This window comes from Taudactylus pleione, unplaced genomic scaffold (assembly GCF_031769625.1).
Source record: "Taudactylus pleione unplaced genomic scaffold, aTauple2 ptg000244l, whole genome shotgun sequence".
Classification (NCBI taxonomy): domain Eukaryota; kingdom Metazoa; phylum Chordata; class Amphibia; order Anura; family Myobatrachidae; genus Taudactylus; species Taudactylus pleione.
The window spans coordinates 11,893,146-11,915,993 of NW_028284646.1; the positions used below are offsets into that span (position 1 = coordinate 11,893,146).

Consider the following 22,848-nt stretch of genomic DNA (forward strand, 5'->3'; position numbering starts at 1 on the left):
CAACATGACAAACAGAGAAACACGAGCACTGAAACAATTGGAGAAAAATAATAAGATAACAATAAAACCAGCAGACAAGGGAGGAGGTATCGTGATTCTAGACAGGCATGATTACATACATGAATCGCTGAGGATCTTAGGTGATACAGATACATATAGAACTTTAAAAACATACCCGATGAAACAATATCAGAATGAATTGACCGCACTATTAAAGATAGGGATGGAAGAAGGAATATTAATCAAATCAGAATATGATTACCTTAACACATCACATCCAGTGATCCCTGTCTTTTATTATCTTCCTAAGGTCCCATAAAGACAGGGAACATCTGCCAGGACGTCCCATAATTTCAGGGATCGGATCACTCACGTCCAATTTAGCTCAGTACATAGATTCATATTTACAAGAAATAGTAAAGATACAACCTTCATATATAAGAGATACCACAGACATCATAAGGACACTGATTGAGATCAAATGGGAAGAAGATTATTGGTTTGTCACTAGTGATGTTACATCACTATATACTATTATCCAACATCAGCAGGGATTAGACAGTGCCAAACACTTTCTGGAAAAGGTTACTGATCTTTCATCTAAACAAATTGAAATCATTATCAAGACCATTCATTTCATTCTGAATCATAATTACACCTGGTTCAATAACACCTTTTATTTACAAATTACAGGGACCGCCATGGGAACGAGGTTTGCTACAAGCTATGCCAACCTCTTTATGAGTAAGTGGGAGGAGGATTACATATGGAGGGGGCATGGCTTTGGAGCAAACCTTGCTCTCTGGTGACGATACATTGATAACATCATCTTCATTTGGAAGGGCACTCATGACAGCCTCCAGGATTTCATTAAATACATGGGCAACAACTCCAACAACCTGACTTTCACAACTAGTGCCAGTAAGACAAAAGCTGAGTTTTTAGACCTGGAAATATTTATTGAGGATGGACAACTACACACGAAAAACTTTAGGAAAAGTGTGGATGTTAACAGCTACATCCTATCCACTAGTGGAAATCATCACAATTGGCTGACAAATATACCCAAAGGGCAGTATACAAGGCTAAGAAGGAACTGTAGCACATTAGAAGACTATGAAACTCAAGCGTCACAATTAACAGAACTATTTCTAGAAAAACACTATGAGAAAAATCTTGTATAAGAAGCGTATCATACAGTCAATAATCTGGATAGAGACACATTACTACAACCAAAGAACTCCAACACTGATAATAACAATAAACAAGACTATACATTTTTTATCACACAGTATAACGAATCAGCTAAAGATATTAAAAGAATATTGACTAAACATTGGAACATCCTTTTACAGGATCATGACTTGAAGCAAGTTCTAAAAGAACATCCAGATATAGTGTACATGAAAGCCCCTGATATCAGAAAGAGTTTAGTCCATAATCATATCCCCCCAATCACAACCACACAAACCACACTATTGACAGTAATGGAGAAGTAGGAGGATAGTAATGGAAACTACTGCGGAAGATGCGAAGCCTGCAGAACCTTGAACAAACTGAGTACTAAAGCCATTTGTAGTTTTACTTCATCTACTACAGGAGAGAGACACAAACTCAAAAATCATATATCATGTGACACCAAAGGGGTAATTTACCTCATTAGATGCCCCTGCAGTTTAGAGTATATAGGTAGGACTATAAGATCTCTGAAACAAAGACTATATGAACATATTCTGAACATAAAAATAGGACAAGAGAACCATAGTGTCTCCAGACACTATAAAGCACACCATGACTCAAACCTATCAGGTACTGATTTCTTAGCAATAGAAAGACCTGCACACAACTGGAGGGGAGGTGATTTTTTACGCATACTGAATAAAAGAGAAGCTTGTTAATCAATTAACACTGTTTATATTCAAAAACATTTTTCCTACAATTATAATCTCCACATTATTATCCTCTTAATTTATTGACACTGTATGCTCCATATCCTCTTGTTTACTTTTATTTTGATTAATTAACTTTATATATCATAAAACAGATGAGCAGTATGAGATCATTTGTTATTTATTCTCATCATTTTGTCACATGTATTGCATTAACAATCCCCCGTCCCTTCCCTCCTCCCGTTTCACTGATCGGGTCTTAGGATATTACAACTTGCAGCTGCAAACAGCAGCGTAATTTTGTCCCATGAAAACAACTCAGTAACTTTACATCTTGTATTTATACCAAGAATAGTCCATTTTTTCTGTACAATGAGACACACTATGTTCTCATATATGTATATTTTCAGCCTGCATTCAGGCACATAAATACACTAGGACTATCAACATATGAACACAACTTTCAATCTTATTAAACCTGTCGAAGTTGAATAATTGGCTGAGATAAGTTCAGTTTAAAATTTAATCGCGGCGACGCCATCTTGCGAATGGCCGCAAGACTCCATTTTGGAAATGAGATCGCAAGACACCATTTTTGTGGTCAGAGTCAATTCAAGTTATAACTCAGGAGCTAAGAACAGATGGCAATGTTTTTGTTAACCTACCAAGGGCAACTGGAAAAACAAGCTTTCTGAGTAAAAGTAAATAAGAAGAGACAATGGGTATTTTTACATACAAATTGGGAATCCCTGGATGCAGATAAAGTATAGTTGTGGCAATTGTAATATAATATCTACACAACTGGATTTGTCTGAATCCTAGACAGAATGGCCCAAAATTCCACAGCTTGAGGTGGTAATACATTTGCACTTCACACAAGAGTCTGTGAGAACAAAAGAGGTTTTGTTTTCCTTTGAACACACAACAGGTGGGGGCCTGCTGACAGAGGGCATGTAGAACTACAACCCTCAGCCATCCACACTGCTGGATGTTCACTTCGTGTATGAGAAATTATGCACTTAAATCTCACCCATTAATAACTAGCGTCCTTATATCAAACCCCGAATACTCACACACTACATATTCGCACACAAGGTTCCATTAGCATCAAATTGTATGATTCAAGTTGGTTAAGTTAGTTTAAATGCTAAGAAATAGAGGTTTTTGATATCTAAGGTATTATACATGATAAGCAAGGTGTGTTTGGTTTCGTTCTGAAGCGTACGCTTTTTACAGAATCCCGGTGTTATCGGTGGAGAGATCGCATCATGCAAACTCAAGTTACGGATCGCAGAACTTACAAGCAACAAAATGTTTAGTTGATGGAATGTTACAGGAGGCGTTACCAGAAAGTCTCCGGCTGTTAGAGGCAGGGAAAGTCTATTTGAAACAACCTGTTAAATGTGTCGTTACATATGCTTCTCCTCTGGGAACCAATGAGATCAGCAGGAAGTTCCCCCTTTGTCCTGTTTCAGTCTGGGGGGGAATAAATACATGTGTCCGAACACTGGTTTGCCAGTTCATGATGAATTTTGGGTGAACTGAGGATATCTAGTCAGAAGTCTATCTCTGGGTCCAGAGGCGCAGCGTATGTATAACCGTACTTGGGTCTGTATTATTTCCTTTTACACCTAACTTGTGTATGTGTAGATTGCGTGTAACTGACTGTACTTTTACCTGAATAATACTTGTGTGTTGGAACCACAGATTCCACTCCTGTCTTTATTTGCGGTCATACTGCGTACGCAATTAGCGTTGTGTTTAGAGGTTTATAGGCAGGTTTTGTCTTAGAGGTTCTAGGCAGGTGAATCTTAGAGGTTTATAGGCAGGAATGTATTAAAAGGTTTATTTACAAATTCAACAAACCAACCACCAACCAGAGTGAAGGGAGGTGTATATGTATCATCAGCAATAGCAACAGGATATTGCTCCTTGACAAAGGCGGAAGCCGAAACGCGTTGGAGACCCACACACTACACGTGAGACAGACGAGAGAATCCCTAATAGCTCCAGTTAACCGGCCGCACCTGCTGCTGCATCATATCCGGATCCAGTGGTCCCGCGACCTCCAGTCGTGCATCGCACCCAAGTTGGAGGACGGACTAAGAAGACATCCTAAGCCAGCAAGGGGCAGGAGCGGCCACCTGGAAGTTGCAAGGGGAGGTAAGTGTCATCAAGGAGGGGATCAACGGCAGACAGTTCCGGGAGAGCTTACACCGTTACATCCCCTCCCCAAATCACTGATCACCTGCCCTCCAGCAGTCTTTCTGGTGCTGGTCTGGGACACCCAACCCAAGCGCTAGTACGTCTGCATAGAGAGGAGGTTAAAGATCACGTTTAGGACTCTTCCTCTGTCCCCGCATTCCCCAGCTTAAGAGCCGTACTCCTACCCCGAGAAGCACACCCCATGGCACACCCCGTTAAGAAGATATTGTTATTTAATTCATGTCAATATCAGGATTTCATTTATTCTTTTGGAACAGTGTTTCCATATGAAATAGACAGTCACATCCATTATCACTTTGGTTATTAAAGCATCTAGTTAAGGATGGTCTGAAATTTGCACAAAGCCAATGTGCTAATTTTTTTATATTGCTGTTATTTATTGCATTATTTATTGATATTAAATATCTGTTTTATTATATAATTTATTGTCTACCTTCACAAACAAGCGCTCCTACATTCCTCCTTTTTTGCTATCTTAAGGAACAGTCTTTATTGTGACGAATATCAGTTACAACCATCTGTCACCATAACGCTCTCACATCAAGAGATCATTTACTATCCTACTAGTGATTGAAACTATTATTTATGCATGCAATTTCATTGAATTACTTAATATTCATATACCATTTGATGTACATCAATATCTGAGCAAGGTATTACTTTGAGTTCATTTAATAGCAATTTAATTTATTAATTTGATTTCTTTTTTCATTGTGAACGTCTATGGAATTTTATTGTATGGTTATCAGCAAAACATTTATACCATATTCTTCTCATCAATAATTGTTCATCATCACCATTCATCAGTATTATATGGTATAGCGCTCCAGTACCCTATTACCTTTGCTGATCATTTATTTTTTAGAGATGGGACATCTCTTTTTCTGGAGCAGCTCCCCTTTTAAAACACGATTTATCTTTATTAAGCGCTGACTCTTTTCCCCCTATTGATTATCGCATTTGCATGATTGCAAGGATCGCATTGCAAAGCTGCCTGCATGAAGCTTTGCAATTGCGATCCTTGCTGAATCAGGCCCAGAGTTTGCCCTGGGTCTAAGTCAGTGATTCTCAGAGTTCAAGAGTCTAACGTATCGGTTGGCTTCACCAGGGACCCCCGCAAGGGAGTTTGGGCTTCGCTGCGGCTGATACGCAGGTCACGGCTCTCTGACTGAGTTCCTAAAATGTGGGCTGGTGGACTCTGGAGGGAACAAAGGCAGGTGGGAAACTCTCCGCCGAGGGTCATACTGGAGGGAGGTCGACAGGCACAGATCAGAACCGACAGGTATCATGGTACCAGGGGATAGGCGAAAGCAGGTTAGGAGGAATCTGAGGTCATAACCAGGAAGTCACGAGAAGCAGTACCAAGGAAGCAGGCGAGAACAATAATCAAACGGACCAGACTTGGATGCAGGCAAGTACACTGGAGGTTCAGACAGAACTGAATACTTCCTTATATAGGGAGGGGATTCAAATTTGGGAACGTCTGAAAGATATGGGGTTGCAGATCACCCAGGCACGGTAGCAGGTGAAAATCATTGGTGGTTTGTTGAAAAGAATGGGTGATAAACAGCACGGCACACTTCGGTAATACAATCCAACAGTTCCACATGATAGTTCCCACAAAAAATCCCTGGCAGAGTCTCCCATCTTAGCATAGGATCAGTGACTCTCAGCTAGGCAGTGGCACTGACAAGCGCACAGATTCACAAGACCTGGCTTGATGTAGAACAGAAAGGGGGGCACTACACATAGCTAGATCTCCTGTGGTTTAGGTAAAGAAGACAGCTTCTGTAAAAAAATTGAACTGGTATACATGACTTGATAATCTAATTGTTGATATATAGTTTTTAGAGATAGAATACACAAAGACTTAAGCTGGGTACACACTGTGCCGACGGATCCACAGACACAGCGGCCAATCAGGTAAGCTATACAGACTTACCGATCAGCCGATCGATGTGTGTTCCCTGACATCACAACTGGGCGGGCAGTTGAGCTGTCACCAGCGATCCCTGAAGCAAGTGTATGGGCCGTACACACAGCCAGATGCACTGATATATCTGCAGATATATATCGGCCATCTACTGTGCTGCAGAGCAGATGGGGGGTACACACCCGCCGATTCGCATGCAATATATCGGCCGTTCGAATATCACCCAGTGTGTATCCACGTTTATTCCCTTGGCATCAGTAAATAATAGGAAACTATAATGCTAACATGAATACCTCACCTCTAGTGTAACAGATAACATAACACAATCTCATATATGATCAATATTAAGGCTGATTTAAACACAGCATGGGGGTGAGCATAGACATGCTATGGGAAATGAAAAAAAAAACACATTGAATGTGTTATAATGTGTGCTAGGACTGGCATTCTAATGGGACAATGTGATAAAAATATACATATTCAACTGGTTTTGTCACAGTCTGCTACCACCTGGAGCCGCTGGGGGGTGGGGCAGATATCGGCAGCCCTACAACTGGAGAGAGGAGACTGTACTGCAGCAGGTGGCGGATAGCAGAAGACCAGCACCTACCTGCGACAAAGCCACCATTACCCGGGAAAAATAGCGCCACCGGGCCTGGTAAAGGAAGCCAGGATCCGTTGCGCTGTGACAAATTACTAAAATAGGGAACCACTGAGGCTGCAGGTTTATGCTATACAACATTATCCATTTAAAGAATGAAGACTTTTTAATGTATTTGTGAGATTACATGTCCCATCTATACAATGCAAATGGTCAAACATTGCTTATACTACATAATCTAAAACAGGTTGAAAAACATTGACACACGATTCCTGATTAAGCCACTTTATGATGAAATGCGAGAGGCGCAAGTTAATACCAGCTGCCCTGAGGTGAAATACGCTTTTAGTGTGTCCCCCTCCCTCATGCAGTTGCCACCAGCACCCAGGTACTCCCCTCATTCACCACCAACACACCAGCAGCACCTAGGCACCTCCTACACATTTCCCTTCAACACCCCAGAAGGATACGTATACACCCCCCCCTTCACTGCCAACACCCCTGCAACATACAGACACACCCTCATTCGCATCAAAGCTCCATCAGTAGGTAAGGAGGGTGTCCAAGTACTGAAATGAGCAGCGCTGCTCGTATCAGTGACTGTCCCACAGACTGGAGTACACAGTGGCCCTATCTCCACCCTTGTTTAAAGAAGTCCCTGAGAAGGAACAACAATTAAAACAGGTGGTAGAAGCCCTACCTAGCTCCTGGCGCTTTAAGACCTTAAATAAGATTGGCATATAAAAACTAGTAGCAAATGTAGGAAATCAAGTGCCAGATTTCATTAGAGATATAACATCAACCAGAGAAAAATTTACACTGCACTTAGCAATAGCCTAATATGCAGAAAATCTCAAACAACACTAGATGGCAAAAATAATACTTTATATTCAAATAGAAGAGAAAGCACAATAATGCTTAAAATCGTTTTTAGCATGAAATGATCACAGACATAAAAATCAGTTTAAAATCAGTTTGATTTGATACAATGTTGCTGTTCCAATAAAAACAGTTACTGAACCAATGATTTTGAATGCAGCACAAGTTATATATAATGTGTTTGTGTGTCTGTACACACGCTATATGACAGTTAAAAAAAAATGGAAACAGTTAAATCTGTAATGTAGCAGTCATATCAAATGATATGGTGTGTCTAGTTGTCTGTGCTGGCTTCCCAGCACAGACAGTGGGACAGATGTATGATAGCGGTACTTAACGTGTTGCTATAACGCTTCCTGCTTCGCCTCTTTACCGAAGCGAAGCAGGAAGTATTAACATCTCATTGGCCGGAGCGGGGCAGTGATAACTCCCCCTCCGGTGATCCCCGAGTACACAGCGCATCAGCCTAGTGCTGATGCGCTGTGTCTCAGACCCGGCCAGCTCCACTGAGCATGCGTTGGATCTCATAAGTATCGCAAGATCCAGCGTTCAGCCCTGGAGCCGGCAGCCACCACAGCAGGGACAGCGCTGTCCCTGCTGAGGGGATAGGGCATCGTCAGGCTGTAGCTGTCGAAAGCGACAGCTACAGTGGGCGAAACGGTCAGGCGAACTGACCGTTCATAAATTGCCCTGCCTATCGGTGCTGCTATCTTGTAGATAGCAGTGCTGGTAATGACAAGGGCGCGTAGCACCCCTGTCATTTACCGCCCAGCCCCCCAATCATACATGATGCTAATGCCGCTTCGGCGGTTAATACATCTCCCCCAGTGGATGGTATTACACGGGAGCCGCCTCCCGTGTAATTTAGCCTCCGCAGATCTATTGCTAGGAGGATGGAGCTACCATGATATTGGCTGGGAAACAGACCAATTCTCCTTCCCAGGAAGGGTCAGGTGTGATCCTCCAATGTCCAGGCACTTTAGCGGACTTCGCACAGGTGCAGTGAGGCTCAGCAAGTATTTCAGTCTTGAAAAAGTCTCTTCTACAATAGAGACGAAACAAGGCAACGTCAATGGTAGCTGTGTCTCCTGCGTTAGTAGCAGTCTCACATCCGGACCCTTTGAAATACTCCAATAGTACACAATGCCGGTTCGCTGAGCATCACTGCACCTGTGGAACAGCAACAGTGTATCAATTTAAACTGTGATTTTTAAACTTTGATTTTTAGGTCTGTGATCATTTCATGCAAAATACGTTTATAATTGTGCTTTCTCTTCTATTTGAATATGAAGTATTATTTTTCCCATCTGGTGTTATTTGAGATTTTCTACATATTAGGCTATAACTATAATAAAATTTTTCCCATAGAAGGAAAAAGGCGTGTGACTTCTACAGTGTCTGGACCGGGATCATTTGAGCACTAAAATGAGGCTGACATGCCGGAAGGAGTGTCATACAGGAGGGTTGGTTTAGGCTGCAATAGGTGCAGGAGACTGAAGAGGAGACTTGGGAGGTGTGAATAAACCTGTAGGATTGAGCCAGGACTTCCTCATGTATTGCTGTGAGGAGATAGATGATGATGGACTTGATCTGTTTGAGACAGATGTTGAATTAAAGAACTTAATTGATAAGAGAATTCGATGTTGATGAACTTGAGCGGTTGGGACCGATGTTGATGAATTGAGGAACTTAATTAATATGAGTCCAATGTTGGAAGTATCGGATGAGACCGATGGTTGGAGGTATCGGTTGGAACTGATGGTGGCTGTAAGAACAAGTCTTTTAGTGGTAAAAAAAAGACTGGTGTGCAAGATGGTATGGGAGACTCGTTTACCAGATATAGGAACTGGATAGAACGGACCGGGGGCCTGATTCACTAAGGATCGCTATTGCTAAAGCGTACACAGATGGCCGATTGTTGCGTACTGCGCATGCGAATGTATGGCATTGCATGGGCGTGCATAAATTAGCCATTGCATACGCAACTAGAGTACTCACTGTGTACAACTAAGTTAAGTTAGCAATTTCTAAGTAAGGTCAGGGCTGCTGCAATTCTGCGTGAGGGGCCGATGGTACTCGATGTTACCGATATTTATGGAGGTTTGCAAGGTATTACGGATGCGAGATAGCGGTAGTGGGAAGCAGTGGCCATCTCTATGCTGGCAGTGCGACGGCACTGCGATAGCAATCATTAGCATATTTTTGCAGCAGACCTGCGAGCGATTACGGAGCTGCGATCGCAATAGCGATCCTTAATGAATCAGGTCCTGGGACCGTTCAGATACAGATACAGAGTACCTGGGAGCTCAGCAACTTCAGCAAGCAGCGACGTTGTACAGAGGCCAGTCTGGAAAATAAGAGATATGGTAAGAACTTTCCCTTGTTATCTCTATTTCTACGAAGTCCATAGGGTTCCACAGGATACCTTGGGGTATAGGTAATGGCGGTAGTCATCGGGCACCACAGAGTTAATTTTTTTCCCGCCTCCCAGGATAAACTGGGGTGGAAAAAATAAGAGAGAGAATAAAGTCTGGAACACACAAGAATCACTTTCTCACCAGCAGGAGACGGAAAAACCGTTGACCAGATCAAAGCCAATCTGCAGTACAGGTGCGACAGGGCGGGAGTCCTGTGGAACCCTATGGACTTCATAGAAATAGAGATAACAAGGGTAAGTTCTTACCATATCTCTTATTTTCTACATCAGGTCCATAGGGTATCCACAGGATACCTTGGGGATGTCAAAAAGCAGTATCCTTCAAGGGTGGGGACGCTCCCGTGCAGAAAGGAGAATCCGCCGCCCGAAGGAAGCATCCTGAGAGGCGAAGGTATCAAATGCATAATACCTCACAAAGGTATGGACAGAAGACCACGTGCTAAGCTGAACAGCAGAGGCACCACGGCGAGCTGCCCACGAAGGACCCACAGACCGAGCTGAATGAGAGGATGGTACAGGACGGTCCGCATGAATATAAGCCTCAGAAATCACCATGCTTGCAAAGTTTGCTTAGTGGCAGGCCAACCCTTCTTACGGAAACCATAGAGGACAAACAAAGAGTCCGACTTCTGAAATTAATTGGTACGGTCAACATAAATCCTTAGAGCCTGTACCACATCCAAGGAGGCCTCACCAGCTGAGAGGTCTGGGGAATTAAAGGCCGGTACTATAATTTCCTCATTAATGTGGAAACTAGATACCACCTTAGGTAGGAAACCAGGACGAGTCCGAAGCACTGCCCTATCCCTATGAAAAATCAGAAAGGGAGGGTGACATGAGAGAGCCCCCAAATCTGACACCCTTCTGGCCGAAGCAATGGCCAGAAGAAAAACAGTCTTAGCTGTAAGCCATTTTACATCCACTGAGCCCAGTGGTTCAAATGGTGGTCCTTGGAGAGCCCTCAGGACTACAGCCAAATCCCAAAGGAGCCACTGGTGGAACAAAGGGAGGCTGAATGCGAAGTACACCTTGCATAAAGGTGCGGACATCAAGATGTGTAGCAATGCTATGCTGAAACCGTACAGACAGGGCAGAAACCTGCACCTTCAGGGAAGCAAGGCGAAGACTGTGATCTAAGCCCGCCTGTAGGAAAGCCAAAACCCTGGATATCCTAAAGACCTGAGGATCATAGCCTCCAGCGCGACACCATTCGAAAGAAAGCATGCCACACTCGGTGGTAAATTCTTGCAAAAGCCGGCTTCCCGAGCTCTGAGAATGGTGGTAACTACAGAGATGGAAAAACCCCTGGACCTTAAGAGGGCGGTCTCAACAGCCACGCCGTCAAAAACAGACGACCCAGGTCCAGGTAATGGCAAGGCCCTTGAGAAAACAGGTCCGGACATAGAGGCAGCAGCATCGGAGTGTCTACGGAGAGACTCCGAAGATCTGAGTAACAGTGTCGTCTGGGCCATGCTGGAGCTATCAGCAGGAGCGTGCCGCCTTCTTGCTTGAATTTGCGAATCACTCGAGGAAGAAGGGTTGAACGGAGGGAAGAGGTACGCAAACTGGAAGGTCCATCGGACCGACAAAGCGTCCACCAGAAGTGCCTCCGAATCTTTTGTTCTTGACCCATACACAGGTAGCTTGTTGTGTCGGGAGGCCATGAGGTCTATCGCTGGAAGGCCCCACTAGTTTACCAGTAGCTGAAACATCTCCTGGTGAAGAGACCATTCTCCTGGATGCACGTCTTGACGGCTAAGAAAGTCTGCTTCCCAGTTGAGGACTGCTGGTATGAACACTGCCGAGATGGCAGGGAGATTGCCTTCCGCCCAAGCTAGAATGCGGGACAACTCTGTAAGGGCCGCCTGACTGTGGGTTCCTCCTTGGCGATTTATGTAAGCCACCGTGGTGGTGTTGCCCGACTGCACCTGCATGGGTTTTCCGTGGAGGACATGTCTTGCTTGTTGGAGAGCTTTGAATACTGCCCGAAGTTCCAAGATGTTTATTGGAAGCGCAGATTCTGCTGGTGTCCATCTTCCCTGGAAGAAGTGCGAACCTGTCACTGTTCCCCAGCCTCGGAGACTGGCATCCGTTGTCAGAAGAACCCAGTGCGCAATCCAAAAGAGGCGCCCCCTGTTCAGGTGAGCAGTCTGCAACCACCAGGCCAGAGACAGACGCACCTCCGGAGAAAGCACCATGTTCTGTGTCTTTATCCAATGGGGCAACCCATTCCATCTGGAGAGGATCAACTTATGCAGAGGTCTGGAGTGAAACTGGGCATACTCCACCATGTCGAACATTGACACCATGGATCCCAGTAATATCATCGCCAAGTGAATAGACACCTGGCGACTCTGCAGGCAACGGCGTACCTTTGCCTGCAATGCAGAGATCTTTTCCTCCGTCACAAAGATCCTCTGATATTGGGAGTCCAACAGGGCTCTGAGATGGAGCATCCTCTGTAAGGGGACCAAGGAGGACTTCTTCCAGTTTATCAGCCAGCCGTGAGTCTGCAACACAGAGACTGTCAGTTGCAGATGGCACTGAAGTATCTCTGGAGACCCTGCCAACAACAGGAGGTCGTCCAGATAGGGCAACAAGTGGACCCCCTCCATCCACAGGTGGACTGCCAAGACCTTGGTAAACACTCGAGGCACCGTGGCCAGACCAAAGGGCAGTGCCTGAAACTGGAAATGATGGTCGACCACTGCAAATCTGAGGAAACGCTGGTGTGCTAAGACAATGGGGATATGCAGGTAGGCATCCTGAATATCTAGCGACACCATAAAATCCCCAGGCTCCATCGCCAAAATGATGGAACACAGGGTCTCCATCCTGAACAGAGGAACTCTCAAGGATTTGTTGAGGGATTTGACGTTGAGGATGGGCCGGTAAGACCCATTGGGTTTCTGTACCAGAAAGAGATTGGAGTAATACTCCGGATCCCCTCTGGGACAACGGAACCGGCACTAAAACTCCAGCCTGGAGCATAGAGTGTAACACTTTCCGGAATTCCAGGGCCTTGTCTTGATTTGACTGAAGGCCTGTGGTGAAAAAACGGCTGGGAGGCCTCCGTCGGAAGGAGAGGGCATACCCCCGAGAGACCACTTCTCTTACCCAAGTGTCCATAGTGGTCAGACACCAGCACTGGGCGAACTGTAGAAGCCAGCCTCCCACTTTGGGGTCCCCCAAGGAGAGACCCGTCCCGTCAGACTGAATGCTTATCGTCCGACTTGGGAGTAGGACGTCTTGTACTCCAAGCCTGCTGCTTGGCAGCATTCTTGGCCCCTGACTGTCTCGGAAAAGACTGTACTTTGAACTTACCCTGGGCCCTATAGGGCCAAAAGGACGAATAACCCAACCCTGATGGGACTGTAGCCGATGGCAGACACGCAGACTCAGCTGCTGCCAGAGTGGCCACAATTTTATCCAGATCAGGGCCAAACAGGACCTGCCCATGAAAAGGCAAGCATTCCAATCCCTTTTTGGAATCTTCGTCCGCTTTCCAAGAGTGCAACCATAGGGCGCGGCGAGCCGCCACTGCTGCCGAGGAGATTGTGGTAGTGAGGAGACCTATATCCAAGGCTGCCTCATTAATGTACGTGGCGGAGTCACGTGAGATTGCCCATTAACTCCACCTGCTCAGCTGAAGAGTTGGTGCCAGAGACGCCTCCAAGCTAACAGCCCAGCGCTCGATGGCTTGACCACCCAGCACACGGCCATAGCCAGTCTGGACGCCCCTCCAACAAGGGAATAAATGGATTTCAGGCATATTTCCACCTTGTGATCCGTAGCATCCTTTAAGGAGGGCATGGGCAATGTAGCACTCCTCACCAGGCATGTGACATGAGAATCCACTTGAGGAGGGGTTTCCCACTTGGAAAAATAATTATCCGCAAAGGGTATGCAAAGGCCAAGCGTTTTTTGAGGCTGGAACTGCTTACCCGGATATTTCCACGCCTCCTCTAAATGATCCACTAACTGACCAGATAGAGGAAACACAGTGGCATCTCCCTTAATATCCTTAATGAAGGCGTATTTGGATTTGGCCACGGGGGAATCCTCATCCTCAATAACAAAGGCCACACGGACGGCCCATATAAGGCCAGGTATATAGACTTTAGACTTTGACACCACTTCCTTAGTACGAAGGGGCTCTTGGTCCGAAAAGTCAAAAATCTCACCATTATCAGACATCACGTCATCCTCATCAAACTGAACCGTCTGAGACACTAAAGGCCGCTTAGGAGGCCGTAATGAGGACTCCCCCTGTAAAACGTCCGTCAGGTGTTGTACCGTATTGGATAATGAATTCACCCACGCAGGCTCCTGCGAGACCTGGGGGGGTGAAAGAGGGAGACACTGGGGTACCATCAACTGCCCGGGGAACCCCTGCATGGGTGATGAGACTACCGACTGCTGCAATAACCCCATCTGGGGAAACACAGAGGGCGTTGCCAGCTGGCCCACAAGGGATGTAAGTGCCTTAGCAAAACAAGCCCAGGGCGGTTCCTGCACAGGCGCAGTAACTGAGATCGGGCGTGACAGGAGGCAACATGCATAATCCCTCCGCTAATGGTACATTACATGTGGTACACTTTAGCTGAAGACGATATTCTCTTTCACTCTCAGACATGATGAGTGTAAACGGAGCGTATGTGAATCCCCTCACAGAAAAATACTTTTACTGTGAGGCAATGAACACCCTGCAACACCGCACAACAAGGGCTTTAGCAGAGGAAGAACAGGGATAGGAATATGGCTGACAGCCAGAAGTGAAAGTACAGGCAGCAGCGTTAGCAGTTAGTTACATACAATGCAGAAATAAATCCCTGCACTACCAGCACGAAGATCAACTACACAGACACAGAGCCTGGTAGGAAACAGTGCTGCATACTCTGACCTTAATTGCAGGAGTGGTATGCGGGAGGACCCGGACCCCGATGCCACCGATATTCAGCGTCCAGCAGCGTTTGCACACTCTTAGAAAATGGCCACCGAGGAGCAGAGAGGAGGCGGGCCAGAGGGAGGAGCGCTGACACAGCCCGCCAGGCCGCTATGGAAAGGCACTGTGCAGCGGGCGAGGCGCCAGCTGTGAGACAGGGAAGGCGCGCTCCCCTGGCATGCAATTAACCCCTGGGACGCTGGAGCTTTACTGCTCTGCTGCAGCCCTCTGTCCCCAGGTTAATACCTGGCTCCACTCGCAGCCTGTCCCCAGGAATCCCCCTGCCTGAGGACCGAGGATTGTGTATCGGCGGGACCCGCCGCTCACCTGAACCCTTGAATCCGGCCACAGTCCGGGTAATCCGGGGTCACCGCTAGCTGTGACCCCGGACACCCACCAGCATCCCCGGATCATTACCGGCGTTCTGGTCTGGCGGGGTGGAGGATCGACAGCATAGACGACAGTACCGACTGTCTCTGCTGTACAGCTCGTTGCAGCAATCGCTGTCTTTAACTTCAGGGGCTGAGTACAGCCCCCCTCTGAAAATGGTGACCCAACTCCGAGCCGGGCACCGACAAAACTGATTTGCCTTTGCTCGGGGGCGGGGTATAGGAGAGGGACCTCAGTGCATCCTGGGAGGCTGGAAAAAAATTAACTCTGTGGTGCTCGATGACTACCGCCATTGCCTATACACCAAGGTATCCTGTGGATACCCTATGGACCCTGATACAGAAATGGAATTTATAGGGGAGGATTCTCAGGGTTTGGATGCTGCGATCAGCTGGTCAGGGAGCAGCACTCTGAGTGGAGGAAGAGCGTCAGGTGACAGAGTCCAACATGGCTGCGCCCATACTGTTGTTTAGGAGGAAACTCTGACATGCAGCCTGTATGCCATCATGCTCTGAAGACACACTGTGAGCAAGAGGCTACAGAGAGCCATCTCCATGCTCAGTAACGGGACACTGAGCGGTCCGGGCAGGAGCAGCACAGGCAGACCTCAGCACCAGCTGGGAATGATGTGCAGCGTGATTGGACCTCTGTGCTATTATGGACAGGCACCGGCAGGGGCGGATTGGTTATTGAATTCACCGGGAAGAACCCCGGTGGGCCGGCACCAGTGGGGCCGCCTGTCATCCAGCCTGTGTGACTTTTTGTCCTGCCCTGGTGGCCGTCCTGACATGCCGGAGACAATCCGCGGCCAACATGGGGTGGCCCTTCCCTAAGAACTTGCTTGACAGGCAGCCCTCCGGCGCCTGTCACAACATGCAGAGCGGCCCGCAGACGATCTCACATCGTGAGATGAGGGCCGGCTTCCCTTGTCTTGCGAGAGATTCAGAGAGCCTTTGCCTGAGGGGCTGCACAGCGCGCCACATGCTTCAAGCAGGAGCCACTGTGCCGAACATATAGAGAAACACCTTGCTCCTCCTCAGGTACTGGGGATCGAGAGAGCGGCGAGGAGATCATGGGGGTGGGGGGAGGCACCTGGGGAGAACACCCCTAGAGAGGAGCGCTTGTACCAGAAAGTGAAGAGCAGGGCAGTGGGAAGGGGCACTGTGAAGGGGGGGGGCAGTACAGATTGATTCCCGGGATCAATGTACATACAGTAGTGCTGGAGTCACTAAACAGTGAGATTATATGGGATATGTAAGCCAGGGGCAGCCGGGGAAAGAGATAGCAGCCTGGAGTGCAGAGAGGCAAAATTTTGGAGGAGAGGGAAGGAATCAGAGAAGATGGGGCAAGAGAACAGGGGGAATGAGGCAGGAGGGCAGGAATGGTTGTATATGGAAATATAATAATTGGGAAATAGGTGGAATGAGGAAAGTGCTGCAAAATTGAATGTGTTAGAAGTAAAGGTTGACCATTTAATTTGGAAGAGGGCAATTAGGGTAAGTAGATCAAGTGCATATAACGTATTGTTGAGACAGAAACAGATAAAGAAATGCAAACTGCAGGGCTGATAGGTGCAATGATGGGAAATTGGCAAGTCGGGCAGGAAGTAGTCTGCATGGGTCACCATGAAGGGATCTACATGGGGAGGGGGTGTACAAGGGAGCATAGTGTGGGGGTTGTAAAGGGAGCAAAAGCTCGGAAGTGGCACAGGGGAATTGCGTAGGCGGGAGGGCAACTGCATGAAGAAGAACGGTGTTGGGGCTGTCATGCAGAAGGGAGGGGTCTGAGTATGGGGAAAAAGGGTTTAAACATTTACACAGGGGTAGAAGTGTATTGGTGCAAGCACAAAATTAATTAATGGGATGATTAATATGGGAAAGGTAAAGTTAGAGAGCTCAAAAGATGAGGAAGAACAGATATCATACATTTAAAAAATGGTACTGTAATATGTAAAGAAAGGAACAACTTGGAATATTGAGGTAATAGTGTAAATAAGCACATGTGTATGTTGCACTAAACAGAGCTGTGAGTAAGCATGGGATGGCAAGGGAGACGTGAGTATGAGCAAAAGGAGGATAGCGAGAGAGGAGAGATTCACATGAAAGAGAGATAGTAGCATCACTGAGATGAGAGGGAAAGAAGAATGGAAATGGTGAGAAGAAGGGAGGGTAATCTAGAAGAAGGAGAGAGAGAGAAATAGATAGGATGGCAAGAGTGAATAGGAGAGAGATGAATGGGTATAGAGGAGAGTAATTGGGAACAGGAGAGAGAGCTGTGTTCTCCCCAGAATTTTATTCCAGCCGGGTGGCATCCAAAAGTAGCCGGGTGGGGGCCTTCGCAATTATGCGCGCGCCGGGAAAAGGGGTATCTCCCTTACCAATCCAGCCCGACAGGTCTCAGGCTGCTCCCCCACTGGCTCTCAGTCAATTTATGCCCATTATGCAGTGCCCCCAGGTTTAATAGTGTCCCCTTATGCAGTGCCCCCAGACTGGTCCTGGCCCCAGCCCAGCACTTACCTTTACTTGCTGGCCGCTCCCGCTGCCTCGCTCTGACTGGATCTAACTAGATCCAGCAGGCACGCGGGGCAGGCTCCTCACGTCGCGGGTGACATCATGACGTCACCCGCGCAGTGCATCACTGGGAACGCTGGCCTCTGAAGCGATCGGAGGCTTCTTTAGCCTCCGGTCACTTCAGAGGCCAGCGTTCCACAGCGGGGAAAGTGCCGGGCGGCAGGCTGTTTGTTTCTGCCGGGCAATGCTTCCGCAGAAAACAGCCTGGGGAGAACACTGGAGAGGATGGGTAGATAGGAGGGTAATTGGGAATAAGAGGGAGAGTAATGGGTAAGTAGAAGAGTAATCGGGAACAGGAGACAGAGAAGTGGGTAGATAGGAGGGTGTTTGTGAACAGGAAAGAAGAATGGGTAGATAGGAGAGTAATCGGGAACAGGAGAGAGAGGAATGAGTAGATAGGAGAGTAATCGGGAACAGGAGAGAGAGGAATGAGTAGATAGGAGAGTAATCGGGAACAGGAGAGAGAGGAATTAGTAGATAGGAGGGTAATCTGCCCTACAGCACGGCAGATCTGAAGATGCGAAGTACGACGAGCGGGGACGAGCATCGGCATCGTGATCAAGAGTAGAAACTCACGATTTGGCCTTTTTTTACATGATCTGTCGTCACAATTCGTCGAAATTGGCCAAATTGGATGAAAGTCGGTATATGTGTGGGCACCTTAACTGCTCCGACACACATATGGTGCATACACACTGTCGGATTTTTCTTCAGATCTGAACGATAACGATTTTAAAAATCGTTCAATCGTTCATATCTGAAGCAAAATCTGACATGCCTGAATGATGAACGATGCGCGTTCCCGCTTATCAGATAACGATATCTAACATCTGATGTGTTTGCAGTCAGACTTGGACGATTCCATTCATTTTAATGCAGTCAAAAATCATTCAAATCTTTAGTAAAATCGTTCAATCGTTCATCTGACAGATTTGACAAATCTGACCGTATGTATGCTCCAATAGTCTTCTTTTTGTGTGTGCATGTGTCTGAGTAGCACCATTAATATATTTTTAATTCCTCAGTTCTATCTTTATATTTAAAATGCTTTCCCGCCTGCTGGTTAGGATTTTTCATGAGGTATGCGTAACTGCACACATTATGAACATTTGTGGAATGTTTTGGAATGCTTACAGGTGTTAAAGGTTGTAAAATTACTTGCTGCTTTAGCCTTACCTTTAATTGAATGTCTTGAGGTATAGTGATGTACTAATCCCGCCTACTTTGGTGTTGCCACCACCCACCTGAGGCCACTTTAAAAATATTTTCCAGGGCCACTTTTAGTTCCCAATCCGCCCCTGGGCACCGGAGCAGTAACAAACTGGTTTTAATAGTCTAAAGCGTGACAGGGAGTTTGTGACAGCGCAAGAAGAAAAGGGGAAAGCACAGACTGGAGTACACCAGAGGCAAATGCCTCCTTCAGAACTGGCACCAACTCCATTGTCTCTGGTACTTCCGCCACTGTCTCCTACACTTATTCAAGACTATCAGGGTTATGTAATAGGAACCAAGATTACAGAGCTGGCATGATTTCTAAATTTAAAGAAGAAATCAGCTATAAGGCTAATTTTGACTTATAAATTATTCCGCTTCCTTCAAGAATCTGTGATCAGTACCTAAAGAAAATTAGATCTTTCATTATAAGAACCTTGGAGATTGCCTCCTTCTGTAGCAAACCCGTGCCCATCCAGCAAAGCCTACAAATGTATAATGTTATGTTTGTACAATGGTTATTTAATACCAATTAATTATAGTTTTGATTTATTTACCTTTTTAGAATTTAAATTTTCTGGAAGTCACATTTTCCTATATATTACATCCAGTCTTTTTTCTGTTTCTTTCATCATCTAAATTCCACTTACCTCGGTGCTCTCTCTCAAATATCTAGATCACAGTGATGAACAATATGTAATACACCAGATAAGCCTACCTTGACTTTTTATTTAATAGGGGCTAACCTAAGTGCACTATTTTTATCCTGAGGTACTTCACAAATTGGACCCCCCTTTTTTCTTTTCAACACATAAATCCTGTTCTGTTTGACATATCTAATGCCAGGATGATTGTAGTGTTCACTCTACGTCCGCCACTGGACAGGGCACCGGACCTAGAAGGGGGCCACAAGAAAAGGGGGCATGTCTTCAAGATGCTCTCCCTTTTCATCACTCTTGGGGGTGTGCCCTGGCACTTACAGACATGCCAGACTGCCCCCAAGCTCTCCTCTCTGTGTGAATAGATGCTGTGCACATGCACACCCCATCTAATCACCGGAGGTGATCACTGCAACGCTAAAACAGCCTAGCGGGTGGGGGTGGCACCCACCATGTTGCTTTAGCGAGGTGCCGCCAGAAGGGCAGGGCGCATTCTGCCCTCTTGAAATCAGGCAGGGCGCTAAAAATCCTACTATAACAGCTTAGCGGGAACGCAAGGATCGTAGCCTCACATAAATTGGCCTAATACATGATTGGATCCCGAACCACTACACCAATTATTTTTAAACACAGAATTTAGTAGAAGATCTCCAGAACTGCAATCTGTAAGCAGCAACAAAATCAGTCTTGGTTTATCACTGACCATACTCAATGCCACTGAGCAGGAAGATGAATCCAATTACAACGTTTGCCAATTTCCGCTTCCTCTGCAGCACATCTGGGGGGAAAAGAAAGCAGTATAAGACTAATCAATATAGAATATAAAGTCCATTAGCTGGAAAATAAGAAGAGTTAAAGAATAATATGAACATGTTCAACTACATTCATAAAAATAAAGCAGGTTCTAATGTAGTCAAATGTCTTTAAACACAATTAGTAAATAAAAATATTAGTAATAATAATGATGATTATGGAAAATTGGGAAATAAATAAAAACACATGAGCTTTCCATTGTTGTATTATACATATCGTACTAAATTTAACAATATGAAAGTTCAATATTACACAATTACTCTTTTTTTTTTTTTTACACTTATAATTGCAATTACCTTTTACAATAGTGCACTACCTACTGTACGTTTCTTTAGGTTATATACAATTAACACTGGTATCTTACAAGCTTATGATTGAACAGTACTTGTAAAGCTCTTTGGGTTACTTAGAGGGAAATGTAATAAGCCTTCTAAAGAATGGAGAAGTGGATGTTGGCAATAGCAACCAATCAGCTTTGCGGAAGTAATTATCAAATATATTCTATAAAATGAAAGGTAAAAGCTAATTAGTTACTATTGGAAACTTTGCAACTCTTTAGAAGGTTTGACACATCTTCCACTTAGTAATTGCCCCCAGAATATAGTTCAAGTTCATACTTTTCTTTGCTCTAGCTGCATTAGTTTGCACATTTCATTCCTGATTATATTATTTCACAATATTTCGAAAACATATTCACTGTGACACTATGGAGGGAATTCAATTCAGTGCGATGTAGAATAGCTGCGGCAGAGAGCTCCCGCAGCTATTCAATACAACGCGCTGTTTAGGGGGCAAAGTATTTCTTCTCGTACCCCCCTGGGGATGCGAAGAGAAATCCGTCAGAAGTGCCAGGCACGCAGTTGTTTGCCGGCTTAGCGAGGTGCTATCAGCCGTGTGCCCGGCACTTTAGTCAGAGAATGCCGGTTACCGCGCCTTAACACCCAGGTTAAGTCGCGAAAACCGGCATTCTCTGACTTATCTGCTTCCCGACAAGGCACACAGTGCATTGAATTGAATAGCTGCAGGAGCTCCCTCCCGCAGCTATTCATCATCGCACTGAATTGAATTCCCCCCTATGAATGGTTAAAAGACAAACTAACATAGGATCATAACAATAATACAAAACAATTTTATGGTTATGAACATTAAAACACCAATAGCAAAATTAACCATTAAGAACAAAGCTAAATACCAGACACCAAAGTATTCCAACAGCAAACTACTGTGAGCAAATTAAACAAAATATTTTGAGGCACAACACAAAGGTTTACACAGCAAATACACCAATTTGTCTCAAATTAATGACAACAAAGTTGTATACTTTAAACAAAAAATAAAATCAGTAGAAAGCTTGATAGACCAATTACCTCTGTAACGCTGGGAAATCAATACTAGAATTAAGGTCCCCATACATCTGCGATGGATCGTCGCGATGTTGTGACCGGCGGCCATCAATGTTCTGCGATCCGTCGCAAGATCGGTGAAATTCTACATGTCAAATTTCACCGATCTGCCAATCACGATCATTTTTTGATCATGATCGGCATATATGTGAAATCCAACATGTTGGATTTCAGTGATCCTGCGATGCTGGGTTGCAGGATCACTACATTGCGACGATCCGTTGCAGATGTATGGGGGCCTTTACATGCCCCGACCACCGATGTTGCTTATGGGTGTGTCTGATTAACAGGTGACAACTAGCATTCTAAAAGGGTTGCTCTAAAGGTAAGGTAAGATTTTTTTCCCCCCAGAATGTTGGTTTGTCTTTTAACCATCCTCGATAACATTTGGTCATTTACATGTGTGCCACAAAATGTCTTTATTGAAAAATGTAAATGTATCAAATGTGGAAAAAGATATTACCAGACACACATTCACAAATTAAAGTTATTTCTGTAACTATGATTTGTACCAGAATCTGTAAGAAACCGTATAATGTAGCTGTATAAAGTCGGCCATACATGGAACGATTATCATTCAGATCTGGCAGATGCACAACACTTTTGAACGATGATCATTCAGTGAATGCTGAAAATGGCAGAAAACAGTTGATTGTATAATCTGATTGTCAAACATGTTCCATTTACCCTACTATACAGTAATTCTGCCAATTCCATGCATGCAGTGTAATGAAGATCTTGCCCATATATAGTATATGTAGTATATGGAGGCACACAGTGATTACTGCATCGCTCTGCCTGTTCGCCCATTGGTCGGATCATGTGCTGTTATCGGGTAATGTATGGCCAGCAAAAGCAATTAAGCACAATCAAACTTTTAATTCTGTGTGT

General features: G+C 45.3%; 1 protein-coding gene across 1 annotated transcript in view; it reads right to left on the bottom strand.

Moving 5' to 3' along the window:
• LOC148516673 (major facilitator superfamily domain-containing protein 8-like) overlaps positions 1–22,848 on the bottom strand; it is a 171,041-nt gene that overhangs the window by 139,816 nt on the left and 8,377 nt on the right. The window contains exon 2 of the mRNA XM_088479762.1: positions 20,445–20,519. Within this exon, the coding sequence (XP_088335888.1) occupies positions 20,445–20,519 (75 nt within the window). The remainder of the gene's footprint in view (positions 1–20,444; positions 20,520–22,848) is intronic.